We start from the raw sequence: 23201 nt of genomic DNA on the forward strand, positions 1-23201 counted from the left end.
GCAGTTATTAGACGAAAGTTTACAGCTAAACAAGTCTACCTCAGAAATAAGAAAAATCTCATTCCTAAGTAAAAGGAAATAAAACATACAGGTCAAAGCAGAAATAAATGAAAGAGATTCAAAGAAAAAAATATAAAAGATTAATGAAACTAAGAACTGGTTCTTTGAAAGATAAACAAAACTGTTAAACCTTTAGCCAGACTCATCGAAAGAAAGAGGATCCGAATCAAAAAATAAGAAATGGAAAAGAATAAATGACAACCAGAAGTATAGAATTACAAAGGATCATAAGAGATTACTACGAACAAACTATATGTCAATAAAATGGACAACCTAGAAGAAAAGTATAAATACCAAAATATGTACAGTCTCTCAAGACAGAACTAGAAAGAAATAGAAAATATGAACAGACCAATTACCAGCAGAGAAATTGAATCAGTAAAGTAACAACAACAACAAACACAACCAAAACTCCCAACAAACGGAAGTCCAATACAAGATAGCATCACAGGTGAATTCTATCCAACATTTAGAGAAAAGTTAACACTCATCCTTCTCAAAGTATTCTAAAAATTACAGAGGAAGGAAAGCTTCCAAACTCATTTTACATTGCCAGGATTACCCTGATATAAAAGCTAGAAATACATATATCACAAAAAATTATAGGCCAATACCTATGATGAACACCAAGGCAAAAATCTTCTAATGAATATTAGCAAACCAATTTCAACAATATATTTAAAAGATCGCACATGATTAAGTGGGTTTTACACCAAGTATGCAAAGATGGTTCTACAAGTCAATCAATGTGATACACCACAGCAAAAAATTGAAGAATAAAAATCATATGATCATTTCAATACATGCAGAAAAAACCTTTTGAAAAAATTCAACATCAATAAAGTTGCAAGATACAAAATTAATATGCAGAAATCTGATGCATTTCTATGAATTAACTATGAACTATCAGAAACAGATATTAAGGAGACATCTTATTTATAATTAGATTAAAAAATAAAATACCTAGCAATAAACCTACCTAAGGACAGAGAATAACTAAGAAAAGTATAAGACACTGATAAAGACATGAAAGCATACACAAATAGATGAAAAGAAACACTGTGTTCTCTGATTGGAAGAATCAACCTTGTTATAATGACATACTACCCAAGGTAATCTACAGATTCAGTTCAATCCTATCAAAGTATCATGACATTTTTCATGATAGAACAAATAGTACTAAAATTTGTATTGCAAAACAAAATAATTCAAATAGCCAAAACAATCCTGAGAAGAAATCACAGAGCTGGAGGTATATATACTCCCTGATTTGAGAATATACTACAAATTAAAGTCATCAAGACAATATGGCACTGGGACAAAAACAGGTGTATAGATTAATGGAACACAAAGGAGAGCCTGGACACAAACCCATAAACTTATCATTATTTAATCTACAGTAAAAGAGGAATGACATACAATGAGAAAATTCAGTCTCTTCAGTAAGTGCTGCTGGCCATAAACAGGAATGAATTTGAGTTAGCTGAACTGAGGTGGAGGAACCTAGAGCCTGTTATACAGGGTGAAGTAAATTAAAAAGAGAAAAACAAATATCATGCATTAATACATATTTATGGAATCTAGAAAAATGGTACTGATGAACCTATTTGTACGGCAAGAATAGAGATGTAGACATAGAGGGTGGACTTGTGGGCACAGCAGGGAAAAGACAGGGTGGGACCAATTGAGAGAACAGCATTGAAACAAACACATTATCATGTGTAAGATAGATAGCTAGTGCGAAGCTGCTGTATAACACAGGGAGCTCAATCTGTGCTGTGCACAGGGTGCTCTGTGATGACCTAGAGAGGTGGGAGGTCCAAGAGGGAGGAGACAAGTGTGTACCTATGACTGATTCATGTTATTGTATGGCAGAAACCAATACAACATTGCAATTATCCAGCAATTCAAAATAAATTAAAAAAAATAAGTGCTGCTTAGAAAACTGGATGCTACATATAAAAGAATGAGGTTAGAACTCTTTCTCACACCATATACAAAAATAAACTCAAAATGGCTTAAAGACCAAAATGTAAGACCATAAATCCTTAAAGTGGCTTCCCCAGGTAGTACTAGTGGTAAAGAATTCACCTGCTAATGCAGCAGACATAAGAGATGTAGGTTTGATCCCTGGGTTGAGAAGATCCCCTGGAGTAGGAAATGGGAACCCACTCCAAAATTCTTGCCTGGAGAATCCCATGGACAGAAGAGCCTGGTGGGCCCCGGTCTATAGGGTTGCAGAGTCAGACATGACTGAAGTGACTTAGCATGCACAAATCCTTATAAGAAAACATATTAGAACATCATTTGACATAAATCATAGTAATATATTTTTGGATTTGTTTTGAAAGACAGAATAAACATTCTCAATATAATTTGTCATTGGGGGAAATGCAAATTAAGACCATAGTGAGGTATCATGACCCATCTACTGAAATGATAAAATTGGAAAGACTGGAAGCAACAAAGCAGACACCTGTTAAATTAAAAAAAAAAAAAAAAAACCTGATAGATTAAAAAAAAAAGAGTGAAAAGATAGTTACACAATATTGAAGTGGGCAGTATGTTTAAGGCAAGGGTGGGTTATCTTGAAGCTACATATTATACGTGTTGATGCACATTATACTGCTTACTTCATCTGTCTGCTGAGTTTCCACAGTGACTTCTCTTTATCTATATTTTCTTTTTCACCTCCTTTTTAGCTTTCACTAGCAGAATTCTAATTCATAGAAGAATTGAAAAATGACCCAAAAAATGTCCTTCACTTTCCCTCTAACTTCCAATCAAATCCCAAAGTAGAGGTTTAAACATTTATTGTACACTTCAGATATAAAAACACAACATCACAATTGTCATATTATAATATTTTGATGTAAATAATGCCATTATTTTCTTCCATGATGCTCAATGGCAACTTTGTTTATACTTAAAGGCAAATCTGAACATGTGACCACCATGTTCAAAATCCCTCAACAGTTTTCATTTAAGTTGGGGTATAGAACAAAATCTCACCTACCATGACATCTGATGTGACCCCACCAATGCTGACTTCCCTTAACCACTCTGACTCCTCTTTGCTTTTCTTTTTATATTTCTGCTACATCTGCAAAATTTTTTGGTTTATTTCTCTAATTATCTGTTTTTTTGATAAGGTAGGCCTGCAGATGATGAAACTGAAGAAGGCAAATGTCTGGAGACAACACCATATTAGAAATGTAGACACACAGTCATCACTACTTAAACAGAATTTGCATTAAAAAAAAAAACCTCTGGAATATTCATAGGGATTAATGTTTGAGAAGCACTAAACTAGGCCACTTCCCATAGTGGTCCTCGGTTTTCTTTTTCCTTTTCTCCTCCCACGCATTTTGCCTAGTAAGATTTCTCACTAGTTTTCAGCTTAAAGTAGGAAGTCAGGTGTAGTTGTGGAATGTGAGCCATGGTCTGCACAAGAAGGAAAATTTAGGAGTTGACTGCTAAAGAGAATCTGTAACTTTGGCCTCCCTGAAATCATGTGTGATGAGCTCAGACAATACTGTACTCAGCAAAGAACTTAGACTATCAAATTTATAGATAAACTGGAGTCTGCATAAACATTTCAGAAGTGCCTGTGGTGGAAAGAAGTGGTATGAAGTGTAATTTCAATTGATAAACCTGGGAACTGTCTACAATGACTTGATGTTTATGATTTCATAAACATCTGTAATGTTCATAAACATTCTGTAATGCCCAATGAGACAACCTGGATTTCTCATACATGTCCAAGTCCAAAATGCCCAGTAGACCAGCTTAGCTTTGTCCTAAAGGGAATCTTTGGGCATTATCAGGGGAATTTGAGTTCTAAGCTCTTTCCTCTTCTGACAAAAGCACACAACTGTACAACTTATTGACTCCATGTTAAAGACAAATTCATATAAACAACAGTTTCCTGAACTTGGAAAATGAAGCCTTCAAAATCAAACAGTGTACAAAGAACTGTTGCCTGTGTTATTGTCATTGCAGTGCTCTTGTATTATTTCCTACTTCAGAAAGCTGAACTCTAAAGGGATCTTGAAAACCTCTTAGTAGATACTGGTAAGAGAGAATGATTTCTATAATATCATTATGTTTTTACTGAAAACAAAGAGTCGGACACGACTGAGCAACTGAATTGAACTGCAAGTTAAAAATACTATAAAATTTATAATAATTTTGATTTGGTTTACAAGATATCAAAATAGCCAGGTGAAAATGAAAAACAAATAGTGAATAATCTGTATATTTTATTATTGTGAGTAAATATGGTTAAGCAAGATAGCTCTAAGGCCACATTGTAATCCTTAATGATATTTAATTATTTGGTTACTATAATTATTATATAATTATTCCATAAGATAAGCCTTGGTAAACTGGAACATTAAATAAATTAATAGTGGGTTGAAATATTTAGGTCACAATGTTTCCCATGCAAGATCTTCCTGACAATTGTATTCAAAATATTTAGTTAGCCTACATTCACTACTTAGTTAACCTACATTCGCTACTTTTCCAAGTATTTCTTAGGTTATTTCACGGAATATGTAAATATATCATCTATCTATCTGTTTATGTATCTTCTGAAATGGTAAAAATACCCCTCTAGTCTCTTTTGACCTTTAGTAAAAGGTAGGCCTTAAGTTGGAGAAGGCAACAGCACCCCACTCCAGTACTCTTGCCTGGAAAATCCCATGAACGGAGGAGCCTGGTAGGCTGTAGTCCATGGGGTCGCTAAGAGTCAGACACGACTGAGCGACTTCACTTTCACTTTTCACTTTCATGCATTGGAGAAGGAAATGGCAACCCACTCCAGTGTTCCTGCCTGGAGAATCCCAGGGACGGGGGAGCCTGGTGGGCTGCCGTCTACGGGGTCGCACAGAGTCGGACACGACTGAAGTGACTTAGCAGCAGCAGCAGCAGCAGGCCTTAAGTACCCACACACTGAATTAAGAATTTCTGATTATTTATTAATTTGGGATTGCATGGAAGAACTGCAATTACAGGTACATTGCCTTTATTCAGTTTTAGTTTTTAGCTCAATTTGATTCTGCTACTAAAAGTTGCAGAGAAGCAAATGCTATAAAGAAAAGCTGAATTTCTAGATAAATTCAGCTTTGACTACAGTAATAACAATGATAAAGCATCTTTTAAATATGAACAGAACTTTGAGGCAATGCTAGTATATTTATGAACAATTTTAAAATAAATTGAATATGCAATACTATTTCATATATAAATTCCATATGAAAATAAACTTGGAATTTTGAATTAAAGTAAAAGAAAGGTTTCCCAGTGCTGCCAACTTTTGATGAAACCAGAGTTAAGACAAATATTTGCCACCACTAAGCCCCCAAACTCTGAGACTTTTATTTTATCTTCAGCCTTTCTAATACTTCTCTCTCTCTCTCCATTTCCTGATCTTTCCTATGCTTATCCATGGTCCTTAGTCTCTTTCTGCTTTTTGTTCCTTTTTGTTTTCTTTTCACTCAATCAAATTTTCCACTTCACTTCTCTACCCATTCTTATCTCAATATCCTTGAAAAACTACATGATATTGTTCTACAGGAAAAAAAAATTCACATCTGTCTTCCAGTGGTTCAGTTCAGTTCAGTCAGTTGCTCAGTCGTGTCTGACTCTTTGTGACCCCATGAATCGCAGCACGCCAGGCCTCCCTGTCCATCACCAACTCCTGGAGTTTACCCAAACTCATGTCCATCGAGTCGGTGATGCCATCCAACCATCTGATCCTCTGTCGTCCCCTTCTCCCCCTGCCCCCAATCCCTCCCAGCATCAGAGTCTTTTCCAATGAGTCAACTCTTCGCATGAGGTGGCCAAAGTATTGGAGTTTCAGCATCAGTCCTTCCAATGAATATCCAGGACTGATCTCCTTTAGGATGGACTAGTTGGATCTCCTTGCAGTCCAAGGGACTCTCAAGGGTCTTCTCCAACACCACAGTTCAAAAGCATCAATTCTTCGGTGCTCAGCTTTCTTCACAGTCCAACTCTCACATCCATACATGACCACTGGAAAAACCATAGCCTTGACTAGACAGACCTTTGTTGGCAAAGGAATGTCTCTGCTTTTTAATATGCTATCTAGGTTGGTCAAGAAATGTGAACTGTTCTCAACATATTAGATACTTTCTTTCATTCTCCTCACTGCTGTGCCACTTCTCATTGTTCTGTAACTCAACTCTGTTACAATATGAAAACTGCTCTCACTAAAGCCACTGCGGCTGCTGCTAAGTCACTTCAGTCGTGTCCGACTCTGTGCTACCCCATAGATGGCAGCCCACCAGGCTCCCCCGTCCCTGGGATTCTCCAGGCAAGAACACTGGAGTGGGTTGCCATTTCCTTCTCCAATGCATGAAAGTGAAAAGTGAAAGTGAAGTCGCTCAGTCGTGTCCAACCCTTAGCAACCCCATGGACTGCAGCCTACCAGGCTCCTCTGTCCATAGGATTTTCCAGGCAAGAGTACTGGAGTGGCGTGCCATTGAGGTTATTTAGTATCCCCTAAGTTTGCTCATCTTCGGAATGTCTTTCTTCTCTTCTAAATCTTCTCGTTTCTGTGCAAAGTTTTAAATGACATAATGCTTTTCTGTGTTCTAAATCTGCTGACTTCTGAAAAAAATTTTAAATGATGCAATTGCATTATTCTAATATAACTTTTCCACTATTAATTTTCATGTATCATAGTAAGAGTAAATAAAATAGAAAATATTCAGGTTAGTATATGCTTTTATTTCAGTTACCCTCAGCAGATTCAGTTTTAAAAATAAATGATGTCCTTTTTCCATTTACTACAATGAGTTTCAGAGGTCATCTATTAAGGATATGGAAACAAAAAATGCAACGGAGCTGAGAGAGTTCATTCTCACAGGACTTACACATCAACCAGAGTGGTAAATTCCCCTGTTTCTGCTGTTCTTTATGATATATCTCATCACCATCATGGGAAACACTGGTTTGATTGCACTCATCTACAATGACCCTCAACTTCATATCCCAATGTACTCTTTTCTTGGGAATTTGGCCTTTGTGGATACTTGGTTATCATCCACAGTGACCCCCAAGATGCTAGTCAACTTCCTGGGTAAGAGTAAGATAATCTCTCTCTCTGAATGCAAGGTACAATTCTTTTCCTTTGCAATCAGTGTAACCACAGAATGTTTTTTGCTGGCCACAATGGCATATGATCGCTATGTAGCCATTTGCAAACCGTTACTTTATCCAGTGATTATGACCAATAGACTATGCATGCAGCTGTTAGTCTTATCATTTGTAGGTGGCCTTATTCATGCCTTAATTCATACAGGTTTTTTATTCAGATTAACCTTTTGTAACTCTAACATAATACTTCATTTTTACTGTGATGTCATGCCACTGATTAAAATTTCTTGTACTGATCCTTCTATTAATGTTCTGATGATATATATTTTCTCTGGCTCAATACAGGTGTTCACCATTCTGATAGTTCTTGTCTCATATACACTTGTTCTCTTTACAATATTAAAAAAGAAATCTTTGCAAGGCTTAAGGAAGGCCTTCTCCACCTGTGGGGCCCACCTCCTGTCTGTCTCTTTATACTATGGGCCTCTTCTTTTCATGTATGTGCGACCTGGATCCACACAAGCAGATGACCAAGATATGATGGACTCTTTATTTTACACTGTCATAATTCCTTTCTTAAATCCAATTATTTACAGCCTGAGAAATAAGAAAGTTATAGATTCCCTGACAAAAATGTTAAAGAGAGATGGTTGTATCTCATAGTATTATCGGTACTCTTTCCATTTAAATATTAACAAAATTATATGGTTTAGGTGTTGCTATGTGATAGTGTTCAGTTTTTTTTTTGGATGTATAATTGTTCTATTATTTTAGTGACTTAAGACATTAATAACTAATAAATCTCATAAAATAGATTTATATTCTTATTCAAAACACATAAAAATTTAATCCTCTTTATATAATACTAAAATAAAGCAAAAAACCCCAAATATTTTCTATGCCTGTATGTTCTTCCATGTGGTTTTTAAATGTATTAAATATTAAAACAGAGCAGTTCTTCTGAAGGAGACTTGTTTATGATGTCTTTGACACTTATAAGTCAATCACATTTAACTCCAAAGTGGAGGCAGATTGGTATTTGAATGAAGAGAGGCAAACCCTAGAAATTCTGCTGGCTATCAAAAGGTCTTACATTCCACTTTATTTGGTGCATGGTAAATTTCACTTCTCATGGGAATCAACTCTCATATCACAGAAAGAAATGGGAAATCAATGAGGAAAAAAAAGTGACAGGGGATCTAAGATAATGAAGACAAAGAGCTAGACTATGAGAGATGCTTTTACCTTAGTGTGCTCCAAGAGAGAGACAAAAGGCAAGTTATCTCTCACTATCTATGATGATTTCTAAAGTCCTTTCTAGCTGTGTACGTATTTGTAGGTCAATCTGGAAAACTTTTCTAAGAAAATTAATAGATAAGCTAAAGGTTTAGGATGGACAAGAATGAAGAGGTAGAATAGGAAAATAATGGTCAATATTCCTAGAATTTTTTTAAGTGAAATTAATTAGAAAAAGAAATAGTCACATGTAAAGGTTATTGGAATGTGTAGATGACAATGAGAAGTTTTGCATACTAACATGCATACTAACAAAGTTCAAATAATGTTAAGATATGATACCATACTGCCCAATGAGTGGCTAGGAAAGACATGAACAAGAGTTTGGATGTATGTGCTCCAGATGTTCATTTTCATTCCATACTCTAAGACTAATGAGTGATTCACCATCAGGTCCATCCCTTGTCTTCCTCTCACTATTGATTCTAGGTGTATTCTTGCTGATACCACTGTGACCCTCACCTTCATAACCACCTACCTCAAAAACTCTAATTTCTTGTTGCCTCCATTCTGCTGATTCTCTCTTATGTCCCAAACATATCTGCCAGATTTTTCTTTGTAAAAAGAACTGAGATTAAATCATATAACTCTTCAAGGATTTTTAATGGACTCTCATTATTACTGAGTTTTCCAAATTTGCTGACATACTGAGTGCAACACTTTAACATCATATTAGGTTGTCATTAAGGGAATTAATGGTGCTATCAGGGGAATTTTATTTTATTATTCCTTCCTCTCCTGGCAAGTGCACATAGTTATAATGTATATAAGCAGCATTTTCCTGAGCCTGGAAAATTAAGCCTCCAAAGTGAATCTGTGGAAAGAATTGTCACGTTACTGTCATTCTGGTGCTCTTGTATTATTTTTTGCTTCTGAAAGCCAAAATCTCAAAAAATCTCAACAATTTCTTAACAGATATAGGTAAGAGAGGATGATTCTTGTAATATTCATTTTTAATAGAAATTTAAAATACTTTTAAATTTATAATAATTTTGATTTGGTTTACAAGATACCTGAACAGTCAGTTGAAAATTGAAGGTAAATAGTGAATTATCTGTTTATTACTGTGAGTAAATATGAATAAGCAGAATAGCTCTAAGGCTACATTTTACCATTTAATCATACTTAATTATCTGCTTAGCCTAATCACAAGACTCCACAGGATAAGAGTTGGTAAACTAGAACGTTAAATTAAAAGTTGATTTAAATATTTAGGTCACAATGTTTCCTGTGTAAGTAATCTTTCTGATAATTGTGTTCAAAATATTTATTCCATTTAATTAATTACACTGGTGGATTAAATTTTAAGTTATATCACCTAAATATTAACCCCTCTATCCTTTCATCCACTCCTTAATTATTTCATTGAGTATATCTGTGTACATATATATGCAAAAGTGCTGGAAATGGCCCTCAATCATTTTGACCTTTATTACTTCATAAGTACCCATACACTGAATTGAGAATTTTTCATTGTTTACTGATTTGGGACTGATTGGAAGGAAAGAGTATTTCAAATAAATACACAGTTAACAGCTGAAGTTATTGGCATTGGTTATTTATATGATCTTTATTCAGTTCCAGTCTTTGGCTCAATTTTATTCTGCTAATAAAACCTGTGGATAAGCAAATGCTGTGACGGAAAACCAGAAGGATTTCTAGAGAAAGTCAGCTCTAATCTCCTAATAGCAAAGGTAAAGTATCTTTCAAACATGAAAAGAAGTTTGATGCAGTGTTAGTATATTTATAGGCAATATAAATTTCTGAAGTCAATTTATTTCAATTAAACACTGTCATACACAAATTCCATAGGAATAAAAACTTGGATATTTGAAGGAAAAAAAAAGGAAAGTTTCCCAGAGTTGAAAAATTTCAAGGAAAACTAGGGTTAATATAAACATAAACCCCCAAACCATTGAGACTTTCCTCTTATTTCATCTTCAGCCTTTCCCTGATACTTCCTCTCCCTCTTCATTTCCTTCTCTTTTCTATACTTATCCATCTATGTTCCTTCCTCTCCTCCTGCTTTTTGTTGTTTCATGTTTTCTTTCCACCCACCTACGCTTCTCATTCTACTTCTCTACCCACTCTCATCTCAATGCCCTCCTCTATCTCTCTTTTTTTAATTTTATTTTATTTTTAAACTTTACATAATTCTATTAGTTTTGCCAAATATCAAAATGAATCCGCCACAGATAGACATGCTCTATCTCTTTTGAAAATCTTCATGACGTTTTTCTACAAGAAAAAAAAAAATCTCATCTGTTCTTCACATTTCAGATACTCTATTTCATTCTCCTCACTGCTGTGCCATTCGCTTCCATTCACTTTCCAGTGTTCTTTGATTCAGTTCTATAACAAAATGGAAACTGCTCTCACTAAAGCCACTAAAAATCTCTTAATTCCCACACTCAGTTATCTCTGTTCACTCCTTATCTTACAAGAGCAGTTACTTCACTTTTGGCACTCTACTTTCCTTTGTGCTTTTAAAGTATTTTCCTCTCTTTAAGTTCCCTACAATTCAGCTTTCCAACTCCTTCCCTCTTCTCTGATCACTCTGCTCAGTAGCCTTTTCTGGTCTTTCCTTTTCTCTTTTTTTGGGTGAGCTAGTACTCTTGGTTCCAAGAGGAAAACAGTTAATTGAATGAAAACTGAATCCAACAAAGAAATGCTAGGAAAGTTAGAGAAACCCACTGGAGAAATGGGTAGTCAACACTCCAAATCATGTTCTAGCTCTAGCTGAATAGCCCTGATGTCATTGTTGCTGAACTTAAATACCACAAATCACACTGAAAATGCCATTGTGATGGGCACAGGATTCATTTTCTGAGGACATGATACTGTTTCCTTGGTTGAATTGGCAACCAAAATTCTCTTCTGCATACATCAAGTCTTTGTCATTCTCTCTATATATTCCAAATTCAGTGTATGTGCAGTAGCATTACTAGCAGTAGATCAAGCCCCCTTACATTAGGTTCAAGGAAAAGTCAGTTTCTAGAAGTTTGGTTTCTAGACTTATTAGAAAATAGGATCAGGTGTTATGTATCTTAAATTATGTATATACATATATATATATATATATATATATACACACACATACACACACACATATCCACTTTTAAATCTCTTTAAATTTCCTCAAATTTATTTTCATGCTTTATTTCCCTTTACCTTATACACATTTTCCAATGGATAGATCATAATATATTTTAGCCACTTCTATGACTCCCAAGTCATTGTTTTTTATTTTTATTAAGGTTTTGTAGAATTATATTTGTAGAATTATATACCTGGGTGTTCAGAGGATGCTCATTGCAAAAACTGGCCGTTTCATCTGAGCTTTCAACATCAATTTTTGAAAACCATTGGTGAGTCAGGATTTTTTGAGCTGAAGCCACCCGTTCTCCTTGTTAGTCCCCTGCATTATACCTTTCTCTACTCCAAACTCAGACATTTTGGTTTGTTTGACCTCACAGTACATGGGGGACACAAACCCGCATTCAGCAACACAAAGGAGTCTTCATTCTGATTTATTTTGATCTCTCACTTTGTCGTCTTTGTCATTCCTAATGTCATATCACACATGAACTAAGAACTTCCCATACATTTAAATCACCTGGGGAATATTTATACAATACATATCATTCAAGATCTACTGATCCAATGTCTACAGTAAAACTTCAGAATCTATAATTTGAACAAAATTTTCTCAGACAATTCTGATGTGTAATCTAGTTTGGGAGTCACTGGACAATAGCCACAACTTCCTGATTAGTATTTATGACATAAGTTTCTCTCCCTGCAGTCTATTTTCTGCAGTCAAATATTTAATTTCAAAAATAACAGATGTTTCCACTTCCTGATTTATATGTTTTCATTTCTTGCTTATTTCTTGAAGAATGTAGCTCAAGATCATTCATATGGTATTCAGTTCATTTTATAAACTGGGTCCTTCTAACATCTGTACTTAGATGCTGCATCCATGTCCTACACATAGAATTTCTTGACCTCATTCTATAGCATCTCCTAATATTTCTCATCTCCAGAAAGTCTTTATTCTCTTCTAAATCTGCTCATTTATGTACAAATGTTTAAATGTTGTAATTGCACTGTTTTAACATAATTTATACAGTGATTTTTGTCTACTATGTAGTAAGATTAATGAAAAGCATTTAGATAGTATATGGTTTTATTTCAATTACCTTCAACAAATATTAGTTTTAAAATTCTTGATAACTTTTTTTCCATTTACTGCACTTGTTTCAGAGGCTATCTATCAAGGATATGGAAACAAAAAATGCAACAGAGCTGACAGAGTTCATTCTCACAGGTCTCACACATCAACCAGAGTGGCAAATCCCCCTGTTCCTTCTGTTCTTGATGATATATCTCATCACCATCATGGGGAACCTTGGACTTATTGCTCTCATCTACAATGACCCTCACCTTCACATCCCCATGTACTTATTCCTTGGGAGTTTAGCATTTGTGGATGCCTGGGTATCATCTACAGTGACCCCCAAAATGTTGGTCAACTTCCTGGGCAAGAGTAAGCCGATCTCTCTCTCTGAATGCATGGCACAATTCTTTTCCTTTGTCATCAGTGTAACCACGGAATGTTTTCTGCTGTCAACAATGGCATATGATCGCTACATAGCTATTCGCAAACCATTACTTTATTCAGTGATTATGACCAATAGACTATGCATAAAACTATTAGCCTTATCATTTTTAGGTGGCCTTATACATTCCACAATTCACACAGGTTTGTTATTCAGAGTAACGTTTTGTAACTCTAATATAGTACATCACTTTTATTGTGACATTATGCCACTGATTAAAATTTCTTGTACTGATCCCTCTATTAATGTTCTGATGGTATTTATTTTCTCTGGTTCAATTCAGGTGTTTACCATTCTCATTGTTCTTATCTCTTATACACTTATTCTCTTTACAATATTAAAAAAGAAGTCTATAAAAGGAATAAGGAAGGCCTTCTCCACTTGTGGAGCCCACCTTCTGTCTGTTTCTTTATACTATGGGCCTCTTCTCTTCATGTATGTGCACCCTGGATCTGAACAAGCAGATGATCAAGATATGATAGACTCTCTATTTTACACTGTCATAATTCCTTTCTTAAATCCAATTATCTACAGCCTGAGAAATAAGAAAGTCATAGATTCACTGACAAAAGTGTTAAAGAGACATTCTTAGATCTCATAGTAATATCTGTTTTTATTAAAGCATTAACTAAATTGTATAGTTTTGATCTTGCTATGTAATGATTAGTATTCAAAATTTTTTGTACTTATAATGTCCTATAATTTTAGGACTTATGTTAGTACCTAATAAATTCCCTAAATATTTCTTACTTCTTATTACAAAATTTTTAATTAATTGTTTATAGAATTCCCAAATAAAGCAAAAAACAAAGGCAAACAATCATTTTATATGCTTTTATGTTCTAGAACATGACTAAAAATGCATAAAGTATTAAAATAGTGAAGTTCCTCTAAGGGGGAATTATTTAGGGTATCTTTGATACTTATAAACCATAGACCTAGAGACAGAGACTCTTATTACTTTTAACTCCACAGTGGAGGCAGGTTGGTATTTGATTGAATAGAAGCAAATCCCAGGAATTTCATCTGCAATCAAAGGCCCCATATTCCACTTTATTTAGCATATGGTAACTTTCATCATGAGAAACGCTGGGCTGGAGGAAACACAAGCTGGAATCAAGATTGTCAGGAGAAATATTAATAACCTCAGATATGCAGATGACACCACGCTTATGGCAGAAAGTGAAGAAGAACTAACTAGTCTCTTGATGAAACTGAAAGAGGAGAGTGAAAAGTTGGCTTAAAGCTTAACATTCAGAAAACTAAGATCATGGCATCTGGTCCCATCACTTCATGGCAAATAGATGAGGAAACAGTGGAAACAGTCGCTGACTTTGTTTTTCTGGGCTCCAAAATCACTGCAGATGGTGATTGTAGCCAAGAAATGAAAAGATGCTTACTCCTTGGAAGGAAGTTATGTCCAACCTAGATAGCATATTCAAAAGCAGAGACATTACTTTGCCAACAAAGGTACGTTTAATCAAGGCTATGGTTTTTCCAGTGGTCATGTATGGAGGTGAGATTTGGACTGTGAAGAAGGCTGAGCACCGAAGAATCGATGCTTTTGAACTGTGGTGTTGGAGAAGACTCTTGAGAGTCCCTTGGACTGCAAGGAGATCCAACCAGTGCATCCTAAAGGAGATCAGTCCTGGATGTTCATTGGAAGGACTGATGCTGAAGCTGAAACTCCAGTACTTTGGCCACCTCATGCGAAGAGCTGACTTATTGGAAAAGACCTTGATGCTGGTAAAGATTGAGGGCAGGACTAGAAGGGGATGACAGAGGACGAGATGGTTGGATGGCATCACTGACTCACTGGACATGGGTTAGGGTGGACCCCGGGAGTTGGTGATGGACATGGAGGCCTGGAGTGCTGCGGTTCATGGGGTCACAAGGAGTCGGACATGACTGAGTGAATGAACTGAACTGAACTGAACTTTCATTTCTTGTAATCACTTGTCATATCACACAAAGAAAAGGAAAAGCAAGGAGGAAAAAAATGGCATGGAGTAAGACAGTGAAAACAGAGCTACACTGCAAGAGATGCTCTTAGCTTAGAGTGATGCTTAGGAAAAGGCAAAGAGGCATGTTTCCTTTCATTGTCTATGACTTTTACAGTCCTTTTCGTGTCTGTATTCTATTGATCAATTTGAAAAGCTTCATTAACTAAGAAAGCTAGGAGATTAGATTGAAGATTTATGCTGTATTGCCTAAAAGAAGAATAATGAAGGGGTAGGATAGAAAAAAATGGATCAATATTCTTTGAATTTTTAAAAAGTAAACCTAGTAAGAAACTAGAAACATGTGAAGGTTATCAGATTATTAGGATGTGTGGTGGACAATGAGATCTAAATGCATTTCATCAAAGTTCAAATAATGTTAAGATATGATATCATGATGCCTGTGGGGTGGCTGGGAAAGAAATGAAAATGAACAAGAGTTTGCATGTTTTTGCCCCAAAGTCCTTTAATGTTCATTTTCATCACACTCCATACTCCAAGAATAATGAGTGGACCTTCAGGTCCACCCCTTCTCTGCCTCTCATCACTCATCCTAGGTACATTCTTACTGACACCACTGTGACCCTCACTTTCATAACCACCTACCTCTGTGATTTACAAAATTCCAGTTACATATCCACTTGATTCTGCTCATTCTCTCTTATTTTCCAAACATATCTGCCTATCTGCCAGATATTTCTTTGTAAAAAGAAGTCAGATTAAATCATATTACTCTTCAAAGATCTATAATGGATTGCCATTACCAGTTTTTTTTTTGTGGTGTGTGTGTATGTATACACACAACATAAATACTTTAGCATATATTTATTTATACATGTGCATGTTCAGACTATATGATGTCTATATATGCATATATCTATATATCTATCTATATCTATATATCTATATATATCTTTCTATCTCTGTCTTCCTTACCCTGCATTTGTTCACTGTGGTATAAGTTGAGGTCCTTTCAATTATACTATGGTTGAACTCCAAGTCCTTTCCTTCACAATTCTCCTGTGGACTCTTTTATATCAACAATAAGTTACTGAAAGACTCTGGATACACTTCCCTCCTCAGTTATGCCCTTTTGCTCTTACTGGTCTCCCCACAGAGAATCCACCTCCCCAGCCCCCAACTGCTCCTTCATAATTTCCATGGTGTCTTTCTTCAAGGTCTATCTTGTACCTTAGAGTGTAGAAGATTCACTTTCAGATTGCCCTAAAGAGGATGGCAGTGCCCACTCATTTGAAACACTGTTAGTTTATTTAGTCGCTCAGTCGTGTCTGACTCTTTGCGACCCCATGGACAGTAGCCCACCAGGCTCCGCCATCCATGGGATTTTCCAGGCAAGAATACTGGAGTGGGCTGCCATTTCCTTCTCCAGGGGATCTTCCCAACCCAGGGATTGAACCCAGGTCTCCTGCATTGCAGACAGATGTTTTTACGGTCTGAGCCACCAGGGAAGCCCCATAATTTCCATGGTGTCTTTCTTCAAGGTCTATCTTGTACCTTAGAGTGTAGAAGATTCACTTTCAGATTGCCCTAAAGAGGATGGCAATGCCCACACATTTGAAACGCTGTTAGTTTATTTACTCTTCTTAGACCACCCTTGGGCTTGGGTATTACTTATTTTGGGCCTAAAAACTCTTTTAGATAGCAACTTAGAAATCTTAACACTCTTTGTATTTTCTGCAGTGAATGGCAGAATAGCTTGCACATATGAATTTCTAAACAAGTATTTGTGAAATATTTATGAAACTAAAAAAAATCACAGTTCAAATGTACAGAATGCAGCAAGAGTGCATCACTCTTTTTGAATCTTGTAACAAAGCACAAGAAGATTCCTTGGTTTGAGATGGTTATTGCATGCAGCTTGGCTTCTGTTATAATATTTCCTTTTAGTTTTCAAAATAAAGCAAAAACTCATTAAAGGAACAGTGCATTTTTATATTAGTATAGGGTTTTCCAGAATAACAGAACCAAAAATATATATTTAGTTGACCATTATATCTAGTACTGTGGGCAAGAATCCCTTAGAAGAAATGGAGTAGCTTTCATGGTCAACAAAAGAGTTTGAAATGCAGAACTTGGGTGAAATCTCAAAAATGGCAGGATGATCTCAGTTCATTGCCAAGGCAAAGCATTCAACATCACAGTCATCCAAGTCTATGTCCCAGCAACTAGTGCTGAAGAAGCTGAAGTCAAATGGTTCTTTGAATACCTACAAGATCTTCTAGAACTAACAGCAACAAAAGATGTCCTTTTCAGCATAAGGGATTGAAAGGCAAAAGTAGAAAGTCAAGAGATACCCAGAATAGCAGGCAAGTTTGGCCTTGGAGTGCAAAATTGTTGTTGTTCAGTCGCTCAGTCGTGTCTGACTCTGCAACTCCATGGACTGCAGCACACCAGGTTTCCCTGTCCTTTACTATCTCCTGCCATTTGCTCAAACTCATGTCCATTGAGCTGATGATGCCATCCAACCATCTCATCCTCTGTTGTCCCCTTCTCCTCAGGTCCTCAATCATTCCCAGCATCAGGGTCTTTTCCAATGAGTCAGCTCTTCGCATCAGGTGGCCAAAGTATTGGAGCTTCAGCTTTAGCATCAGTCCTTCCAATGAATATTCAGACTTGATTTCCTTTAGGATTGACTGACTTGATCTCCTTGCAGTCCAAGGGACTCTGAAAAGTCTTCTCCAGCACCACAACTCTAGAGTATCAATTCTTCAGTGCTCAGTTTTCTTTGTGGTCCAACTCTCACATTTGTACATGACTACTGGAAAAACATAGCTTTGACTATACGGACCTTTGTCAGCAAAGTGATGACTGCTTTTTTAATATGTTGTCCAGGTTTGTCCTAACTTTTCTTCCAAGGAGCAAGTGCCTTTAAATTTCATGGCTGTAGTCATGGTTCACAGTGATTTTGGAGCCCTAGAAAAGAAAATCTGCCCCTGTTTCCATTTTTCCCCCATCTATTTGCCATGAAGTGATGGGACCATGATCTGAGTTTTTTGAATGCTGAGTTTTAAGCCAAGAGTTTTAATAACTTGAGTTGCTTTAATTACTTGAGGGACAATTTAAAAATACAAATTATTAGACTTTATTATTAATCCACTAAATCAATATGTACATTAAACCTCATAAGCTATACTTTACACAAAATGTTCCTTAGCCAATTCTAATGTGTAATCTGGTTTGGAAACCACTGGACAATGTAACAGCTTCCTGACTAGTATTCCTAACTGTAATTTCCACTCCCTGTAGATTATTTTCTATACTACCTCATACACATTTTTAAAAATATCTTACAGTGCCACTTGTATCTCTTATTTTCAGTGTATACTTACTAGCTGATAAGTAATGTTCAAGATACTTTGCAAGCCATTCAATTTATTTCATTATCTAAGTCTTTCAAACTTCTTTTCCCTAGACCCTATATCCATGTCCTATATACAATTCCCTATCATACTCCACTCTGCTTCCCCAAATTTCACACGTGTTTAGAATATCTTTCATTTTTCTAGATCTATTCATTGCTTCACATTTTTTGAATTTAAATAAGAATTTATTTCCATTCCCCCCACAAAAGATCCATATTAAATGGTAATAAATATTTATCCCATTGATTTCAGAAAATATACAGTGAGGACATGGAAAAGCAGCAGCATTGCTGACAGAGCTTGTTCTCACAGGACTTCAGTATCAACCACAGTGGCAATCCCCTTGTTCTTGGTGATACACCTCATCACCATTGTGGGAAACCTTGGACTGATTGCTCTCATCTGCAATGACCCTCAACTTTACATTCCCACGTACTTATTGCTTGGAAAACTGGCCTTTGTGGATGCCTGGATATCCTCCCCAGTGACTCCCAAGATGCTGGTCAACTTCTGTGCCAAGAACAAAATGATCTCTCTCACTGAAAGCAAGATAGATTATTTTTCCTTTGTAATCAGTGTAACCACAGAACATTTTCTGCTGGCAACAATGGCATATGATCACTATATGGCTATTTGCAAACCATTAATTTATCCAATGATCATGACCAGTAGGTTATGCATCTGGCTGTTTGTTTTGGCATTTTTAGGTGGCCTTTTCCATGGTGTAATTCATAATGCTTTTTAAATTCAAATTCAGTTCAGTTCAGTTCAGTGGCTCAGTCATGTCCAACTCTTTGCAATCCCATGAACTGGAGCACGCCAGGCTTCCCTGTCCATTACCAACTCCCAGAGTTTACTAAAACTCATGTCCATCGAGTCAGTGATGCCATCCAGCCATCTCATCCTCTGTCGTCCCCTTCTCCTCCTGCCCCCAATCCCGCCAAGCATCAGGGTCTTTTCCAATGAGTCAACACTTAGCATGAGGTGGCCAGAGTATTGAAGTTTCACTTCAGCATCAGTCCTTCCAATGAACACCCAGGACTGATCTCCTTTAGATGGACTGGTTGGATCTCCTTGCAGTCCAAGGGACTCTCAAGAGTCTTCTCCAACACCACAGTTCAAAAGGATCAATTCTTCGGCACTCAGCTTTCTTCACAGTCCAACTCTCACATCCATATATGACCACTGGAAAAACCATAGCCTTGATTAGACAGACCTTTGTTGGCAAAGTAATGTCTCTGCTTTTCAACATGCTATCAGGTTGGTCATAACTTTCCTTCCAAGGAGTAAGCATCTTTTAATTTCATGGCAGCAGTCACCATCTTCAGTGATTTTTAGAGCCCAAAAAAATAAAGTCTGACACTGTTTCCACTGTTTCCCCAGCTATTCCCCATGAAGTGATGGGACTAGATGCCATGATCTTAGTTTTTTGAATGTTGAGCTTTTAAGCCAACTTTTTCACTCTCCTCTTTCACTCTCATCAAGAGGCTTTTTAGTTCCTTTCTGCCGTAAGGGTGGTGTCATCTGCATATCTGAGGTTATTGATATTTCTCCCAGCAATCTTGATTCCAGCTTGTGCTTCTTCCAGTCCAGCGTTTCTCATGATGTACTCTGCATAGAATTTAAATAAGCGGGGTGACAGTAGACAGCCTCGACGTACTCCTTTTCCTAGTCTGTTCTTCCAAGTCCAGTTTTAACTGTTGCTTCCTGATCTGCATATAGGTTTCTCAAGAGGCAGGTCAGGTGGTCTGGTATTCCCATCTCTTTCAGAATTTTCTACAGTTTATTGTGATCCACACAGTCAAAGGCTTTGGCATAGTCAATAAAGCAGAAATAGATGTTTTTTTTCTGGAACTCTCTTGTTTTTTTAATGATCCAGCGGATGTTGGCAATTTGATCTCTGGTTCCTCTGCCTTTTTTAAAACCAGCTTGAACATATGAAAGTTCATAGTTCACATATTGCTGAAGCCTGGCTTGGAGAATTTTGAGCATTACTTTACTAGCGTGTGAGATGAGTGCACTTGTGCGGTAGTTTGAGCATTCTTTGGCATTGCCTTACTTTGGGATTGGCATGAAAACTGACCTTTTCCAGTCCTGTGGCCACTGCTGAGTTTTATAAATTTGCTGGCATATTAAGTGCAGCACTTTCATAGCATCATCTTTCAGTATTTGAAATAGCTCAACTGGAATTCCGTCACCTCCACTGACTTTGTTCGTAGTGATGGTTTCTAAGTCCCACTTGACTTCACATTCCAGGATGTCTGGCTCTAGGTGAGTGATCACACCATCGTGATTAACTTGGTCGTGAAGGTCTTTTTTGTACAGTTCTTCTGTGTATTCTTGCCACCTCTTCTTATTATCTTCTGCTTCTGTTAAGTCCATACCATTTCTGTCCTTTATCGAGCCCATCTTTGCATGAAATGCTCCCTTGGTATCTCTAATTTTCTTAAAGAGATCTCTAGTCTTTCCCATTCTATTGTTTTCCTCTATTTCTTTGCATTGATTGCTGAGGAAGGCTCTCTTATCTCTCCTTGCTATTCTTTGTAACTCTGCATTAAGATGCTTATATCTTTCCTTTTCTCCTTTGCTTTTCACTTCTCTTCTTTTCACAGCTATTTGTAAGGCCTCCCCAGACAGCCATTTTGCTGTTTTGCATTTATTTCCCATGGGATGGTCTTGATCCCTGTCTCCTGTACAATGTCATGAACCTCTGTCCATAATCAGGCACTCTGTCTATCAGATCTAGTCCCTTAAATTTATTGCTCACTTCCACTGTATAGTCATAAGGGATTTGATTAGGTCATACCTGAATGGTCTAGTGGTTTTCCCCACTTTCTTCAATTTAAGTCTGAATTTGGCAATAAGGAGTTCATGATCTGAGCCACAGTCAGCTCCTGGTCTTGTTTTTGCTGACTGTATAGAGCTTCTCCATCTTTGGCTGCAAAGAATATAATCAGTCTGATTTCGGTGTTGACCATCTAGTGATGTCCATCTGTAGAGTCTTCCCTTGTGTTGTTGGAAGAGGGTGTTTGCTATGACCAGTGCGTTCTCTTGGCAAAACTCTATTAGCCTTTGCTCTGCTTCATTTGGTATTCCAAGGCCAAATTTGACTGTTACCCCAGAAACAGTAGGAAGTTTCTTGACTTCCTAGTTTTGCATTCCAGTCTCCTATAATGAAAAGAACATCTTTTTTGGGTGTTAGTTCTAAAAGGTCTTGTAGGTCTTCATAGAACCGTTCAACTTCAGCTTCTTCAGCGTTACTGGTTGGGGCATAGACTTGGATTACTGTGATATTGAATGGTTTGCCTTGGAAACGAACAGAGATCATTCTGTCGTTTTTGAGATTGCATCCAAGTACTGCATTTCGGACTCTTTTGTTGACCATGATGGCTACTTCATTTCTTCTAAGGGATTCCTGCCCACAGTAGTGGATATAATGGCCATCTGAGTTAAATTCATCCATTCCAGTCCATTTTAGTTCGCTGATTCCTAGAATGTCTATGTTCACTCTTGCCATCTCCTGTTTGAGCACTTCCAGTTTGCCTTGATTCATGGACATAACATTCCAAGTTTCTATGCAATATTGTTCTTTACAGCATCGGACCTTGCTTCTATCACCAGTCCCATCCCCAACAGGGTGTTGTTTTTGCTTTGGCTCCATCTGTTCATTCTTTCTGAAGTTATTTCTCCACTGATCTCCAGTAGAATATTGGGCACCTACTGACCTGGGAAGTTCCTCTTTCAGTATGCTATCATTTTGCCTTTTCATACTGTTCATGGGGTTCTCAAGGCAAGAATACTGAAGTGGTTTGCTATTCCCTTCTCCAGTGGACCACATTCTGTCAGACTTCTCCACCATGACCCACCCATCTTGGGTGGCCCCACACGGCATGGCTTAGTTTCATTGAGTTAGACAAGGCTGCTGTCCGTGTGATCAGATTGACTAGTTTTTTGTGATTATGGTTTCAGTGTGTCTGCCCTCTGATGCCCTCTTGCAACACCTACCGTCTTACTTGGGTTTCTCTTACCTTGGATGTGGGGTATCTCTTCACGGCTGCTCCAGCAAAGCGCAGCTGCTGCTCCTTACCTTGGATGAGGGGTATCTCCTCACGGCTGCCCCTCCTAACAAACTTTCTGCAATTCCATAATAGTACATCAATTTTACTGTGATATTATACTATTGTTTAAGATTTCCTGCACTGGTCCTTCCATTAAATATCTGTTGATATTTATTTTCTCTGGGTTTATACAGGTATTCACTATTCTCATTGTTCTTGCATCTTTTACACCTGTTCTCTTTACAGTTTTGAAAAAGAAGTCTTTACAATGCATAAGGAGGGCCTTCTCCATTTGGCAGCCCATCTGATATCTGTCTGTTTATACTATGGGGCTCTTCTCTTCATGTATATGCGCCCTGGCTCTGCACAAGCAGATGATGAGGATATGATGGACTCTGTTTTACATTGGCATAATCCCTTTGTTAAATCAAGTTATATACAGCCTAAGAAATAAGAGAGTTGTAGACTCACTGGCAAAAATAGTACAGAGAAATGCTTAGAATTCATACTAGTATCAGTCCTCCTTTACTAATACAAGTCATATAATAATACAGGTTAGATGGTGCTATATGACAGTTAATGTTCAAAGTTCTTTGCACTTATAATCACCCTAGAGTTTTAATGACTTAAGGTAGGAGTGCTAGTAAATATGTGCAT

At 37.0% G+C, this 23201-nt stretch overlaps 1 protein-coding gene and 2 pseudogenes across 1 annotated transcript; all 3 read left to right on the plus strand.

Annotated features, from left to right (window-relative positions):
• Window positions 1-6891: 6891 nt before the first annotated feature.
• LOC102402557 lies at window positions 6892-7848 on the plus strand (annotated as a pseudogene).
• A 4875-nt stretch (window positions 7849-12723) lies between these two features.
• On the plus strand, window positions 12724-13695 carry LOC102398029 (olfactory receptor 5H8-like). Its single transcript, XM_006074559.4, has one exon. The coding sequence runs from the start codon at window positions 12766-12768 to the stop codon at window positions 13693-13695; it is 930 nt and encodes a 309-aa protein (XP_006074621.3). The 5' UTR covers window positions 12724-12765.
• A 3202-nt stretch (window positions 13696-16897) lies between these two features.
• LOC102402886 lies at window positions 16898-23044 on the plus strand (annotated as a pseudogene).
• Window positions 23045-23201: the final 157 nt, after the last annotated feature.

Source organism: Bubalus bubalis, chromosome 1, assembly GCF_019923935.1.
Source record: "Bubalus bubalis isolate 160015118507 breed Murrah chromosome 1, NDDB_SH_1, whole genome shotgun sequence".
Lineage (NCBI taxonomy): Eukaryota > Metazoa > Chordata > Mammalia > Artiodactyla > Bovidae > Bubalus > Bubalus bubalis.

Coding starts and splice junctions, on each gene's coding strand:
- LOC102398029 (XM_006074559.4), top strand. CDS start 12,766: ATGGAAACAAAAAATGCAACAGAGCTGACAGAGTTCATTCTCACAGGT.